General features: G+C 28.9%; 1 protein-coding gene and 1 non-coding gene across 2 annotated transcripts; both read right to left on the minus strand.

The window, feature by feature from the left end:
* Positions 1 to 2,504: 2,504 nt before the first annotated feature.
* LOC102593018 (transcription factor TCP4) lies at positions 2,505 to 4,956 on the minus strand. The gene is made up of 2 exons (XM_006348783.2): positions 3,659 to 4,956; positions 2,505 to 2,728 (listed from the first exon to the last, which is right to left on the minus strand). Exon 1 carries the CDS (start codon positions 4,595 to 4,597, stop codon positions 3,662 to 3,664), a length of 936 nt encoding a protein of 311 aa, XP_006348845.1. The 5' UTR covers positions 4,598 to 4,956; the 3' UTR covers positions 2,505 to 2,728; positions 3,659 to 3,661.
* Positions 4,957 to 16,781: 11,825 nt separating this feature from the next.
* TRNAC-GCA (transfer RNA cysteine (anticodon GCA)) lies at positions 16,782 to 16,853 on the minus strand. The gene has a single exon. It is a non-coding gene; the product is annotated as a tRNA-Cys (tRNA).
* Positions 16,854 to 17,101: the final 248 nt, after the last annotated feature.

The following is a 17,101-nucleotide window of genomic DNA, read 5'->3' on the forward strand; positions in this document are numbered from 1 at the left end:
TCTCGCTCGCCTCTCTCCTCTCTCTCCTAATCTCGCTTGCCATATATACAAATACATATGTATAATATACAATTATCTAACTGATATACATATACAATTCACCTCTCTCCCACTCTTTTCCCTCTCTCGCTCACCTCTCTCCTCTCTTCCCAGTCTCGCTCACCTCTCTCCTCCCTATGACATGTAGCTACAAATTGTACTTATCAAACTATAGCTATGGAGAGTAATTAGGCTATTTTTGAGTGGCTATATGTGAAAGTTAAGGGAAATTATAGAAATCTCAATAGTTTAAAAGCTAATTACTTAGATACACTTTAGTTTGTAATATTATGAATCTGCTAAGATTTTGGTGCGTCCATATACGTTCAGATACGTGTATTTCAGGATACATGGGGTCAAATTTTGGTGTATTATTTTATTTTTTTGGAGAAACTACATAATTAGACATACTTCACTATCATATATATTGTTATTAACTATACTTTCAAACTAGAGTCTATTTGAGTAATAAGCTCCTAAACTAGTGAGATTTATGCAAATTTTCCTAATTTTTTCTAGATACATGTATGCCTTACCTTCAAAATAAATACAAAACTCAATCAACTAACAAAGAAATTAGTTCATAAAAAGGCATGAGAAAAATTAAGCACAAAGTTGTCGCAATGGTTTTTTTCTATGAGAACAATCGGACTGATTTCTCAAATAGTCTCGCCTAATAGTTACTACTATTTTCTCTGAAAATTACCTTTCTTTTTTTATTTCACTTTGTTTCAACAAAGAGAATGACTTTATGATACAATATAATTTCCAACAAAGAACGTTTAAGTAACCACCGTTGAGTTTAAGCAGAAGTACATCTAGAATTTTTAGAACATGGTGCATCACTAAAAAAAGGGGAAAATAATAGATGAAGTATTGATGTGGGAATTGATCCACATTTCTCTAGTAAATAACTCAACATTCAATTAAATGCCTTTTTGGAGCATGGTTATTAACAAACAATATATATATAAAAAAAAAATTGTGCGAGAAATCATGAATTCACGTGCATCATAATTTGGGCCTAAATCCGCTGTTGAACCTAAGTATATGAATATCTTGAAAACGGGGGAGTATTTTAATGTGTAATTAGAATCTTATATGTTAAGTGGTTGGAAAGTAAAACACGTATTAAGAAGTAATTAATAAAAGACCGAATATTCTCCCTAGTTTGAGGACAATTATAGATTACTATTTAAACACTACACAAGTTAGGTTATAGCTAAATCAGCCTAACCTTTTTTTTTAATTGCTACAAAAAATAATTTTATACAAATTATTACTGTATGTGTTAATATTCATAGTACAACTAGGGACAATATGTATTACTATATTTAAAAGCAAAAAAAAAACTTTGTCCATTGTGAATGATGCCAAATTAAGCAAATCCATTTAATTACTAACCATTTTAATCCCTTTTTTTGTTAGGTTTTAGACTGATCACATTTAGCAAAAATAGTAAGTACTAATAATTGAATCCAACATGTGCAATTGCATAAATTATTGACGTACTGATAAGTGGTTACTATGTGAAATTAAATTACCAGTACTATTGCCTCTGAAAAATTATATATTGATAAAATCACGAGTAATAAATGTTAACATTCAATGATAAATTCATATATAGGGTCTTATATTACAAAAGCAACATACATACACACGTCCTTCGAGATAGCTCAATTGGTTCGTGGATGATCTGGAATCGATCCCCCTCAATGTTTTTTGAGTTGAGCATGTCGTATAGGGCTTGCCTAATGCAGTTTACTACAATTACGTGTGTGGTTTGCTAAGTGTGTTTTTTTTTACTGAGTTTTCCTAATAATTTTGGAAGCTTTACTATGTACACCTAGTTGTTCTTAAGTTTACTCTTTTGTTTTGAATCAATTAATTGTATAAAGTTAGGGAGCCTAACTAATTAATTACTTGATGTCAATGAGAGGTTAGACACTCTATCCCCCTATTATCCATGTTTTCTCATATAGGATTTTAATATACAGTTTGGGGTCAACATATAAATATATTAAGCCCCATCTATGATAATGAAATTCATAATTCAAAGAAAAAGTACATCTTTCAAAGATTTTGAGATAATTATTTAGTGACAATAATATAATTGTCGTTATATTATATTTAACGTATGAATATTTTTAATCAGCACTTTATATAAATGTTACTAATGATTTTAACGATTCTGAATGCAATGGTATCAGTTTATGTAGAACTTTACCAAATTAGAGTTGTAGGAGTCTTTATAACATGGTTTGAAAATTTGGAGAAAAAAAAAGGAGTACTTGAAGTTGAATATGAAAAAGGGTATTTGGAAGTTAATTATTGTAGTATTAATTACTAGCATATATACTTTTAACAATAACATATTCAGACGTGTAATTCCACAAATAGAATCTGAAAAGGATAATGTGTATGCATATTTTATCCTTACATACATTGTGAAGGTACAGAAGAACTAACAGAATTTAAGTATCCAATAACATTATTTAACCAATTCAAACAAAAATAGGTGAAAGATATGCCAAATCCAAACAAGGCTTTAGCACCATAACATAATAGACAAAATCCTGAAATATTAAGATAAGAAATACAATTACATCTTTGAAATTACTTTGACCATGTTCCAGCTCTATCAATTAATGCACATTTGATCTTCAGAGATGACTACTACTCAATAAACCTGAAAAATCATAACAAAAAATGAACTCTAGAATATTAATTAAGATAGAAAATATTGAGACATAATTTAGTTATATATTTTAAAGTATAGTACTCTTTATGATAGTTCAACTATTTGTTAGTTAACATTGACACAATTCAACATGATAGTCGCAAGGGCAAATGCAACTATATAGTTCCAGATATCAGATATGGTATTAACAATGGCAAATGCAACTATATAGTTCCATATTTATCGGAACTCATACTTGCGATGATGAAATATACTTATGTATAAGAATTTATTCAAATTAAATTCCAACAAATGACCAAGCAAATACTCTCATTCTTTTGCATAGGCCTGAACTCATAATCATAATTTAGAAAAATACAACGGATTCAATGCTTAAAAACTTAAAAGTCGAATTCAAAGTGCTTAAATCCTAGATCGACAACTAGAAAACAAGAAATTGTTTTCGTTTGTAATATATATATAATTAAATAATAAAAATTGTTGTGCTTTCTTTGGCAACTAGATTTTTAGATAAGATTATCACAACACCGTTCTAAATAATTTTAATTAAGATTGACACAATTCAACATAGTATTAGCAAAGGGCAAATGCAACTACATAGTTACAAGTTCATCTAAACTTATACTTATGACTTTGGAATATAAAAATTTATTCAAATTAAATTCCAACAAATAACCAAACAAAAATCTCATTCTTTTCCATAGCTAGACCTGAACTCATAATTTAGAAACATACACAACGGATTCAATACTTAAAAAACAACTTAAAAGCTGAACTCATAAAACTTAAATCCAGGATCGATAACAACGGATTTCCATATGTGATATAACTAAAGAATTAAACTTGTACGTTCTGTAACAACTAAATTTTTTAGATGAGATAGTCATAGTACGGTTCAACTAAAAAATCACAACTAACCTTTTAATGGTGAGCATTAGGAGAAGCAGAGGAATGATGTTCATGATGTTCACCATGGATCCTAGCTGGCACTTGAAAATCAGTAGTGAAATGTCTGCTATTATTGCTAATTTCTACCTGATTATGAATTAAACCATTCATTAATGGCCTTTCTTCCCAATTAGCATGATGATTAATCAAATGTGAAAAATTGGACTGAAGGGGTTCCCTTTGAGTAAATGCAGTAGCATTTTGAGTGAAAAATGTTTGTGGTAATAAATTCCAACTTGCCATTCTTGGATAATTTGCTTCAAAATTTTGATTTGAGAAAAGGGTAGAATGGTCATCATCATGATGACTAGAAGTTGAAGCCCTATGAAAAGTTGTGTGAAGAGATAAGCCAAGATCTTCGTTCTGTAACGAAGATCTTGGCATTATCTCATGTGGGTAGTTTTGGAAATTCATAAGGGAAGTTCCCGAATTCATAGGGAAAAATGATTTCATAGTATCACCAAGTGATTGTTGTGCTTCTCCTCCTCCTCCACCGCCTCCTCCTCCTTGCATCATGTAGGAATTAGAAGAATTAACCTGACTTTGGTTATTCTCTTCTAATTCCCTCTGAAGCTGATACTCCGGTTGTTGCTCCAACACCACAACATCAGCTTCATTAGTACTACTTGGAATCTGATTCGGATTCCAAGGAGGCAACTCATCTAACTTGTCAATAGCATTTTTCGCCTTTTTGATAAGCCAATCCACTGCCTTACTAGGCCGGTCATAACCCAATCGGTCCTGAACATCATAAAATTGAATAGCTGTATGAGCAGCTAACCGGACCCTCCGGTCTCTCGGTCCTTTCGCCGTATAAACTTTACTATGCCGGTCTTTTCTACCGATAGACCGGAGAATATGACCTCCTTCAACTTGCACTATCTCTCCTCCTCCCGTTGCTCTCTTCATTATAAATCTTTCAACATAGTAATACTCTCATATGAATATTCAGATTCAGACGAAGTAACAATTTTCTTCCTATCATAAATAACACTACAGGCTTTATAATAAGATCTGAAAATTAACTCTGCTAGTGCTGCAGCTGACGCTGATCCCGAGGAACACTGACAACGTACGTTACAAATCCCATAGGCCCAATGAAATTTCTTTGTCCCAAATCTCAAATATCAAAGAGAAAAAATTACTAACAATAAAAGAAAGCCTAATTAAATTTGAAATTTTTGGAATTGTTTTGGCAATATTGAAAGTAGTATATATCTAGTTTAGGCTTTAGCTTTAAGCTAGGGTTACCAAAAAAAAAATTATTATTTTTTGAAGAAAAATGAAATTATATGAATGAGAATACAATGAATGTAGTTATAGAGAAGGACTTATCTTTTTTGGCCTTTCATGGTCATTGGAGTACTACTGATTTAGACAGTTACAGCACGTCAACTTTATATTTTAATTTTAAAAAAATTATTTTTGCATTATGCTTCCATCAGTATCATTCTATTTCTTTCAAGTTGGAATTGTGTGAAAGAAAAAAAAACGTCATATATAAACATATGTTCATGTTTTGTTTCAAAAGGTGTGTAATGTGTTCGGTTCGATGAAAAATATCTTCTTTTTTTTCGATACCTAAAAAAAGAATTATTGTAAAATTATTTATAGTATATGATTTAGACAAATAGCATTGGAGGTGAGGATTACGGGGGCCGGGTGTGTTGGAGGGTAACATTTGTGGAATTTGTTTTCGTAACGAGCACACCCTAAAGCCATGTACATTTTTTAGAATTGGGCAATCTCCCGTACGTGTTAAAGGGAAGAATGCGGTTAAGGTTAGTAGCTAGTGTTGCGTTTGGTTAAGGGCGGAGCTATCATATTAGATATATTAATAACTATAGGCTTAACACATGGGGATTCGAGGGATCGGAGTCAAAGAGGCGTAAGGTGTTCATTCGAAGTTTTTGGTAAATAATTTTATATATATATGATTTATTTTTGTTAAGTAGACAAATATAGGTCTACCAATGAAAATGATAAATATTCACAATTTATTAGACGACAAAGATATAAATACATAATTTATTAGATGGGGGGATATTTATTCACTTTAAATCACAAAATTGAAAGATTCATTTAAACACTTTTTTCCAAATTTGAATCCCCTCAATAAATTTTTTAACTTAACCATTTATTGATAAATTCAAAATCCATAAATCATTAAATTTTGGCTTCTCTTTACCTTTATATATGACCTTATCTAAGTGAATAGTACTATTTATTAAAATATATTACTATTCATCATGCATCTATTATATAGTGGTGGTGCTATGCTATGATAAAATTTTAATGCATCCTGAAAATAATATTTAAAATTGATATATGATCAACATTCTCATGATACATATATAGAATTATTTATTATTAGCTTGATCTTTTTCTAAACCTATTCATAAAAACTTTTTTCATTAAAAAAACTATATTAATTAAGGGTATTATAAACTTTAAAAGAGTGATGAGTAAATGCAACTCTTGATGGTCCCAATACAGCAATATATATAAATAAATTTAGACCCACCCTCATTGAAACATGACAGTGATTTCTAACTGCTTTTTCCTTCATTGCTCTATGAACTTTTGTATATATATATTTTTCTTTTAGGGTTTTATCATTGTTTGATATTGTATTGGGGGTGACTAGCTAAATTTGAATTTACACTGAAAAGTTTCATATAAAGAGTAAAGTATTTTTTAACAAATGTGATTTCATATTTCATAACGTTTGAACTCGAGAGCTCTAATATGATAAATAATGAAGATTTAGTACTACTAAAACAAATCGAAAACCGACGGATGCCCATGATTATTTTTCTACTAAGACCGCGGACTTGATAACATCACTAGACAATGCATACTCTTTGTTGAAATATTTTCGTTATTTTTATTTGTACTCTTCAACTGCAGTTTGCATTTCAAAAACCAACAAGTGTCCTTCGATTTTCATAAAAATAAAATAAAATCATTTTTTGTAATTTGCTTACATCTTCACCCCGGAAAATGACCGATGGACATCTATAATTTTCTTAAAGTCCTTCGATTTTCTTTATTAATATTCTTTAAAAAAACATTGAAAATTCGATTATACTTATCAATTCCATCACAATTTTTGTTGGTAACTTTATATATATTATTTCGTACATCGGATTATATATAAATACTAGTTGTGATTAATTAACTTTAACTAACTAAATTTAAGGCATCTAATTGCCATCAATTTAATCAATGAATGTGATTTTTCTCGAATAACATATATTGTTTCTATGTTTAATTTTATAGAGCTAACTCCCTTTTACATTATTTTATATTTATTACTTGATTTTATGTTTATGGTTTCAACCTTTTTGTCTTTGACAAGACGAAGACAGTTGAACTTTACGAAACCTTAAAAGAGGGAAAAAGAACAAAAAAAATCAGTAATTTATTGCCTTATTCAAATTAAAAATTATGATTTGTACAGACAAGTAATTTTTAAGTTGTCATGTCACAATAATATCTAAAAAGATTTATTTTTTAAATAAATTATCACCGTATAATAACGTGACAATTATATTAATGAGTAAAATTATAAAGTTAAAGGAGCATAAGCGTGATCCACTATTTCACGTAGAATACTTTGAACTACTTTTTAACGACGATACAAAAGGTACCGCATCATATGATGTTATAAGTAAAAAGAATACATGCTACCTATTATAATAAATAAAAAATATTTACACATATTACATAAAATTATTTGGCTAGCAATTTAGGTCATTAATAGCAAAAGTGATTATCTTTTTCAAAATTCTATAAAAGGAAGTGGTATACATTCGTTCATCCACTAGTCGTAGAAAAATTTAAAGAAGAAAAAAAAAAGAAATAAAGAAGAAGAAAGGTAAAATTAGAAAATGTATGGTCTATATTTATTTATAAAAAATAAAGATAAAAAAAAATAAAAAAGAGAAAAGGGAAACTATAAAATCAAGAGGAGAAAATGTAACCTTAACTCGTGGAAAAGATCTAATATTAAAAAAGATATCCTTAATATGCTAAAGTATACAAGAAAAAAATGAAGATGAAGAAAAATAAGAAATTATTCAAGTAAAACTAAACACAATTCACATATAATAAACATAATCATCTAAAAATTTAAACCAATTACGTCAAATTGAACATTAATATATTAATTCAACTTTTTAATTCCGAGTAAATTTAACTTAACCTGTTCATTTGACGCTCTTAATTTTTGCCCAAAAATTCAAATTTAGAAGGAATACATTAGGAAAAAGCATTTATCAATTGGACCTCCCAATAAAGATGATCAACTCTCAAGCTCCCTTTATTCCAATTTGATAAAGACTTGCTTTCATTTTCTTTGAATTATTTGCATTACATTTCACACCTCTATTTTCCTTTTTATCATCATAGTCACATGACCATCATCCTTCAATTCCTCTTTATACAAATCAAATTAATTATTTTTATGTAGTACAAGTCAGTCTCTCTCTTTCACTCTTCATCTCCGATCTTAAAATTTTAAGTTTTATTTCGGAGCGAAAAGGTGAGAGTTTCTAGGCTAAAAAAAATGTTAATTAACATTTAGTTCTACAAAAAAATGACTACAAAAATAGGAATTTGTCTTTGATGTTTATATAATATAATAATATAACAATTCAACTTATGGAAATTGTGGTACTTTGTCTTTCGTTATGGATGCATGGATGAGTGACACTCAAAAAGGATAAGAATATATTTATTGATTTATGGATAGGAACAATACATGGGATAGATAATTAAAATGTGTTCAAGCTGCAACAAGCTAGGAAACATTTGTTGATATACATGTACATACTAAAATTATCCATATCAATCATTTTATTGGTGTTTTCTTAGATAGTATATGTTTTTGGTGTTGAAAGTACAATTAAGTAACATAAAGTGTCTCTCTAACCATTTAAGCGTTTTTTAATAATATGCTTACACACTATAACATTATATATATCAGAGCAAATAGATATCTTAGAATTGAATTTTAACACCATTTATTATAAAAAGAAAATTGTCACGTGCTTGACCCATAAAAAAAAAATCAAACTTGCTCATAAGAAGGCGTGTTGAGAATATAATTAATTAAATAACAAAAATATAATCTCTCTAACAACTTAAATTTTTAGATGAAATGATCGCACACTTCAACATATTACACTCCTATCTCAACCTTCCAATACCCCCATCATATACCACCAATTTTACAGTGTTTGTTTAGTTTATATATATGATTGTTTTCGGGATAACTTTGTAATACAGAAACAAAGAATTATTAACAGACAATATTTTGTAGCTAAACAATAAAAAATTTCATACTAATCTTATTTAGTTACATATTAGCAACAAATTATAAAAAGAATCAACTGGAGATTACTGACAAATTTCATAGCTAGCTAGCTAGTTCCATATTATCTAAAGGGAAAAGGGTCTGATATACCCCTCAACTTTGTCATTTAGAGCTGATATACCCCTCATTATGAAAATGGCTCATATATATCCCTACTTATATATAAATGGCTCACATATACCCTTTTCCTCTAACGGAAATGAAAAAAATTAATTTAAGGTTAATTTTTTATTATTTTTTTTAAAAAATATAATCCCATATTAGTATATTTAATCCTCCTCAAACATATATATTTTTTTATCTTTTTTTTGTTTGAATGACTAATTTAGATTTATTATTTTGATGGTCAAATTTATTTATGTTTCACTAATATTCTTGTAAAACTTACTATAGATGACCAAATTTTTTTCTTCAAATACAAAAATTAAATCACAATATAGACAAAAAAAATAGTTTTAAATTATAATATAGCCACAAATAAATAGTTTTAAATTTTTCTTTACACTAAGGAATGAAAGAAAAAAATAAAATAAGAATAAGAAACTCAAATAATTATAATAAAAGAAGTCAAAAAATAATTTATGTATGAAAAAGATTAAAATATACTTTGAACTTTGCTAGAAGAATCATATATACCCCTAAATAATTTTTAAGAAAATTAAAAGTCAAAAATATAAATTTAAAACTAACTTTTTCACTTCCGTTAAATGAAGGGTATATGTGAGCTCATTTTGTAACGGTAGGGGTATATGTGAGCCGTTTGTATAACGGTAAGGGTATATATGAGCCACTTTCATAACGAGGGGCATTTCAGCTCCAAATGACAAAGTTGAGGGGTATATCAGGCCCTTTTCCCTTATCTAAAAGTGATTTTCTTTCTACTTACTTACCAATTACCAATAAACAGTGTATAAGAAAACCACTTATTTTCCACGAAAACATTTTCCTTTGAAATACACCCTTAATTAGATTACTACTAATATATATAGGAATAGGATAGAAGAGAAATAATGTGAAAGCAATCCTATGGTGAAAGCAACATAACAATGAAATGAAAGTGTCAGTATGGTGTGTGATCCAAGAATTAGAAAACAAAGTCCATCTTATAGGTGTAGGTACTGCATGCTTCCTTCTGATAATAAAATCATATAAATGTCTTCACTGATCAGCATATATATTCTGAAAGACAAATGAAAGAGACAACACAACATATATATAGCCATAGGATCAGCATCACAATATATATGCCTTAATTGCTTACAATTTATTATGACTACTCCTACCCAACAAAATGACAATATGTCACTTTCTTTTATTTCAGACAACTTGCAACCATTCATATATATTGGAGCAACCTCCCATTCCCAAAAATAATTAAATAATATACACTACAACAAAATAAGGAGTTTTTAGGTTTTAAATTCAGCGGAGACAAAAAAATATTAGGTGATTTTTTCGATATGTTCTAGTCTTGGTGGACAGAGTTACCTGATATCTGTTGCTGGTGAGGAGTGACAGATATCACGTTAAGAACTGGTTCAGATACTACGGTCATAAAAAAAGGCTAATCCATAACTAAATGAAATTTCATAGAGTTTTGTGATTCAATTACGAAATTTTATCTATCGTTATTTTCTAGTAATGATATGAGCATCGATCATCACTAAATACCAATGTGTTTCGATAAACATGTATTAGTGCGTTTTGGGATATGTAGTTTGTTGGATGCACATGTCAAAATAAGTCCTCAACTTGGAGAGAGGGTGTCCACTTACGTACTGGGTAGGAAATTATGCAGAATAATTTTGGAAACGAGTGATCTTGAATTATTTAACCTCAGTTTTCCTCGTGAAAAGTAAAAATTCGTTAAATTTGAAGTTTTATCTAAGTAAGTATGATCAAAAGTTCAAGATCGATAACTTTTAAGATCATTTTTATAGGTAATTAATTGACAAGATCATGTGGATTTTGACAATAATTGATAACCTACGTTGATATTGATGGATGATATATTAACAAGAACAATAATTGTGTATCTATTAACAATAGTGAAAATTTATCGAACCTATATAGATAAAAAAATAAAAAAAAGCTCCAAGTCGTACCATTTAATTTGAAGAGAAGAAGAGGTTACAAAAATTACAAAATTTCCTCCAAAAAATCCACGGTCAAGATACTTCTAAGTAACCTTTTAATAACTTTCTCTTTGTTATTTTTCTTAATTAGGTCGGGTAAGATCAGTTCACATAGGCGATTCATGACCTAAACTCATATCCAACATATATCATGATAAAATTATATATTTTGAGTTTAATTAAACTTCAACATCTAGCATTTGAGGTGAGAAATATTGAGAACATATAAATATCTCACTATGAATGTGGGACTCAACACATTGGAGATATACGACGACATATCATAGCCATATATTTAGTATTTGAGCTAGAAATTACTAAAAGATTCAAAATATGAAGAAGTAACACATAAAAAAAATTAGAAATTCCATATCTATTGTATATATATATATATAACAATAATTTTAATATTGTATATCGATGGAATTCGAATGAACCCTTATGTATGTCTAGAAAAGTTTCAAAAGAGGAGATACCACAAATATTTCACCTGTCCAAACCAGTCTTCTCTTTCCATTTGGACCACAAATTCAAAGCCCAACTTGCTGACAATTGGAATGGTATAAAGACAGTTTTAGTAGTTGGGCCTGGAAATATATTTGAAAAGATAGCTAAAGTTTTTGAGTGAAAATTTTAAATTTCTTCGAAAACCTTTACACAAATAGCCCAACGGATTCATTGGTTACTTATTTTAGCCAATATACATATATTATATATTGATTATACACCGTTATTTATATAAATCATAATGTACATAGTCAGTGCTAGATTTCTTCAAAGATATAACTAAAAGCTTTATACATCATCAATAAATCATAATGTACTTATAGTTTTGGGCTAAATTCATCTCTTAACTATGACTAAGACTTAAGTTAAAGAAACATCCTTTTAGTACTTAAAATATAACAAAATTCATTCTTCTGTCTATTCCAGTTAAAAAATTAACATTTCTTTTCCTAAAAGTTATTTCTCTCTCCTATCTCCCTATTTTGCCCCTCTCAAATCTGTCCCATCGTCTTCCATATTCAGCAAAACCAAGAAGGAAACTCAATTTTTTCTGAACTTCACAAAATAATCAAGATGAAAAACAAAATTTTCTCTTTAACAAGAGTTGAAAATAGGACAGAGGGCTATACACAAACAAGGTAAAGGAATAAAAAATCATTGAAATTTTTTAGTTTTTTTTATTCGAAAAATATTTGCAATTTTCTATTTCTCAAACTAAATCATCTTCATTCTTAAAAACACTAGGTATTGCGCGTTGCAGCATAACAACTAACCGGAACAATGTTGATTCGAAGTAGTACATCTCAAGCAATTGGCGAAGAACTATTCATGATTAAACAAGTTAAACGAAATTGGAAGTTGCAAAGTGAACATAATGAGAAATTGATATAGCAATGGAAGTAGTTGTTTTATGTTATGTTAAACTCACTTGAACTTCTTGTATTAAATTCATTATGTATGTTCTTCTTCACATCTTGAGCACTTCAAACTACCAAATAACCACTAAACAAGCAAAAAAAAAAAAGCAACAAAATAGTAAGAAAAAAAACATAAACCTGCAAAATTGCAGAAAAACAACAAAAAAAATGGGTAAGCCAACAGCAAAACAACAAAAAATTTCCCCAAAAAAATAATCAAAACAGTAGAAAACTGAAAAGAAGAAAAAAAACTCATGGTTTTAGTAAAACAGGAAGTTAGTTTGATACATCAAATATCCAAAACAAAGATCCAAAGCTAAAAATGTATTTTCTTCAATGTTGCAACTTCATAGAGAAAATGGAAAGCTCTGACGTTGTTGCCTGGCTTGAGATGTACCTCTTCTAACCTGAAATAAGAAATTAAAATTGCAAATATTTTTCGAATAAAAAAAATTAGAAATTTTCAAAGATTTTTTATTACTTTACCTTGTTTGTGTATAGCCCTCTGCCCTGTTTTCAACTCTGGTTGAAGAGAGAAATTTGTTTTTGATCTTGATTATTTTCTGAAGTTCAGAAAAAATTGAATTTCCTTCTTGATTTTGTTGAATATGGAAGACAGTGGGACATATTTGAGAGGGCAAAATAGGGAGATGGGAGAGAGAATTAACTTTTAGGAAAAGAAACGTTAGTTTTTTAACTGGAATAGACAGAAGAATGAATTTTGTTATATTTTAAATACTAAAAGGATGTTTCTTGTTAACTATTATAGTACAAGGATGTAACTTAAGCCTTAGTCATAGTTAAGGGATAAATTTAGCCCAAAACTCACTTAAGCTCTATCTATTTAATTTGCCCGTGATAGGCTATTAATCTTCGGATATTTAGGCCAATTCTTTTTTCAAATTTTACCCTGTAGGGGCAACAACTTTCACATATAGCAAATATAAAAATCATATTTGTATGATATAGCTATAGTTTGCATAATTGTGCTTCATAGCATAGTTATTCATATGTATATTTCGATATACATATACAAAAGAAGCAATTGTATAATCTGTTTCGGTATACATGTACAAAAGAATCAATTGTATAATATGTATTTGTATAAAGCGAGAAAGAGAGAAAGATAAAAGAAAATTAGGCAGGGAAAAATCTGTATTTGTATAATGATAAGTGTATAGGATGAAAATATATGTATTTATATTTGTATATACAATCTTCTCTCGCTTTATACATACACAAACGCAATTTATATATTTATATTTGTATAAAGTGAGAAAGGCGAGTGAGAGTGGCGAGCGAGATCTGGGAGAGGGGAGAAAGGGGTATGTATATATACAATTTTCTCTCGCTTTATACAAACATAAACTCATTTTATACATTTGTGTTTGTATAAAGTGAGAGAGGCGAGGAGAGACTGCCCAACGAGAAATGAGAGTGGCGAGCGAGAAATTCAGGGAGAAAGGCGAAATAACAACAGTTTGCTACGGATTACAATTAAATCAAATTGTCGTTATAACATTTAATTTGAATTAATAATTTGTTATTTTATACAATTTTCCCTAAAAAATTATGTAACAATGCTGTCGTCATGGGTAGAGTTCCTCATACTTGTGTGATGTGTGTATTGAAAGATAGCTAATAAAATGACAGTTTGGTGCACAAAGTATTTTACATTAGATTGGTTCGGAGAAAGGTCACATCTTGAGTGGTGTGATGTAGACAACTATTACAAATATTAATGGTAATTTTTTTTTTTAAATGCTAGAGATAAAGGTAAGTTAGGCCTAATATTATAACCATAAGGGGTCGTTTGGTTAGGAACTAGTTATCCCAGGATTAATTATCCTGAAATAACTTATCCCACCATGTATATGGGATAACTTATCCCATCACTATGTTATAAATGGTGGAATAAGTTATCCCAAACATGTCAACCAAACAAGACATCAAAATTTTATCGCAGGACTTTTTTTTTATCCCAAGACTATTTATTCTTATCCCTCACACCAAACGAGCCCTAAGGATAAATTTAGTTGGATGCTATAACAATAGAGATAAATTGTCGTATAATTTTAGATTTTGAGAAATAATTTAAAGAAAAATCTAATATTGAGATAAAATTTGAAAAAAAAATTATATTTTTTTATTACATAAAAAATGACAAGTAAAAATCATGGCAGTAAGTATACATGAAACCGGAAACGTATGAAAAGTGAAAACTATGGAAATTGAAATATGTTCAAAGCGTCAAAATTGAATTCCCTCTCATTTGATAGGCAAATATTTTTGTTTTGACTTAAAACTTTAGCGGGCCCCATCTATATTTCTACAAATTTCAAAATCTCCCTCGTTGTTCATAGATTCTCTACCAAAAATAATCATTAAAAATTCAAAAAAAAAAAACTCCAATTCTCCCTCCTATGGCCCAAAAAATTAAACACCTACCTAAAAATTTACAAAGAAAAAATTAATTTCAAATCCTTCCCTCCAACATTTTCAGTCCTTCTACCTATAAATATTTATACAAATCTCATTTAGATCTATCTATTTATCTCCATTTCTATTTTCTCCACATTACTTCGATATCTCAAATGGAGGTTTTAGATATTTCTATATACGAAAATGAATCGAATAAAGAAAATATTGCGCCAAGTTCTGTAGAAAAATTGTCCACAAATTGTTTGAAGGTGAAATGTTGCACAAAAAAATTTAAGAGGAATTTCAAAAGGGCGCCATTGATGGATATTACTCACCTATTCGATTTGCCGGTTCAGCCTGGTTCGATTGCATTCAAGAGATTCCATCAATCCGTTTATGGAAAACGGAAAATGGTTGATGAAGATGTTGATTTGTTGCAGAAGAATAAATCGAAGATACTTAGAAGAGATTTCAGATAGTTCAGCTGTGTTTTCGACTTTTTGCTCATTAAAGTCGTACTAATTTGTATTCAAACATTATAGATCCTATTTCTGAAAGTGATGTTCCGAATAGTTTTTTCTACTTCGGTTACTAATAAGACAATACTTGTAGCATAGGTAAACAGATGGAACATCATTTTTACATGCCCAATTGTATTGGGGAATATATGGAAACAGAGATTTGTGATGATATAATATTAGTAGAATTGATTTGAGAGAAGAAACAATTCTGCTCTCTTTGTATTTTTTATTTTCTAAGTATTGTTTTCGTTTTAATTTGTTTGTTTTATTTTTTATTTTAGTTCATTTCGAAAGGAATGTTTTTCTCCTTTTCTAATAACTTTTTAATTTTAATTCTCATATGACATGTTTAAGATTAAAGATTGAAGTGCATTTTGGAAATTATAAGCTATACATCCCGTTCAGTACTTTCTTTGTCCCTAACTATTTGTCCGCTTTTGAATTGTCAGACATATTAAGAAAATAATGATTGTCATAGTGAGTTTACCATTTTACTCCTATTTTCAAAAGTTTTATTTCTTAAACTCTATGCCAAGTTAAACTAACTCATTTAAAATAAGACAGAGATAATACTATTTTATACACCCTTTCATGCAACCCCCACATGTATTAGAATAAGGGTCCTACAAATTTCAATTTGGTGACCATTTGATCTACCATAGTTGAGAACCCTTGTGATATATATTAATTATTAATTTCTTTTGATATTATAATTTGTTATCTTATATTGGTTAAAAATCTACAATAATTCAATATCTTAGAATTTAAGGTCAAATAATTTTACAAGTTTCACATTTGCAATAGTAGTAGCTCATAATGATTGTTTAATGCTTGTTTGGAGAACTTAAATCAATATTACTGAATTTAATTCTTAAGTAGCATATATTTAATCTGAAATCTAGTTATTATCAGTTTTTTAATAGAAAAATATACAAGCTTCCCTCTAAACACATACCTTTTATGTTTTTTTTTTCTCTGTTTCATTTTTATTTAGATCCTCGTACTATTTATATCTATAATAAATACTTGCAAAATTTTCTGGTCATTTGATGTAATTTACCCAAATAAGTTTATAAGATAACCATTTAATCAACTTTTATCGCTCTAAGATCAAGAGACTATAACTTTTTAGTTTTCAACCTCGTTGTCAAATTCATATTATATCTTTTATTTGAGCTATTTAATGATTGAGCTTAAAAAGTAAATTAAAGAAGGGCCCTACCAGATTTGAACTGGTGACCTCTTGATCTGCAGTCAAATGCTCTACCACTGAGCTAAGGACCCTTGTTATATATATTAATATTTAATTTCCTTCGATATAATGATTTACTATCTCTTATTGATTAAAGGTCTAAAATAGTCCACTATTTCGAATTTAAGGTCAAAATGATTCTATAACTTTCACATGAATAATTCATAATGATTGATAAAGTAGTGTATATTCAGGTCGAAACCTAATTTTGTAAGTTTGTTAATAGAGAAAATTGTACAATCTTCTCTCTAAACACACATATTTATATTTTTTTTCTCTT

The sequence above is a fragment of the Solanum tuberosum genome, unplaced genomic scaffold (assembly GCF_000226075.1).
Source record: "Solanum tuberosum cultivar DM 1-3 516 R44 unplaced genomic scaffold, SolTub_3.0 scf00102, whole genome shotgun sequence".
NCBI lineage: Eukaryota > Viridiplantae > Streptophyta > Magnoliopsida > Solanales > Solanaceae > Solanum > Solanum tuberosum.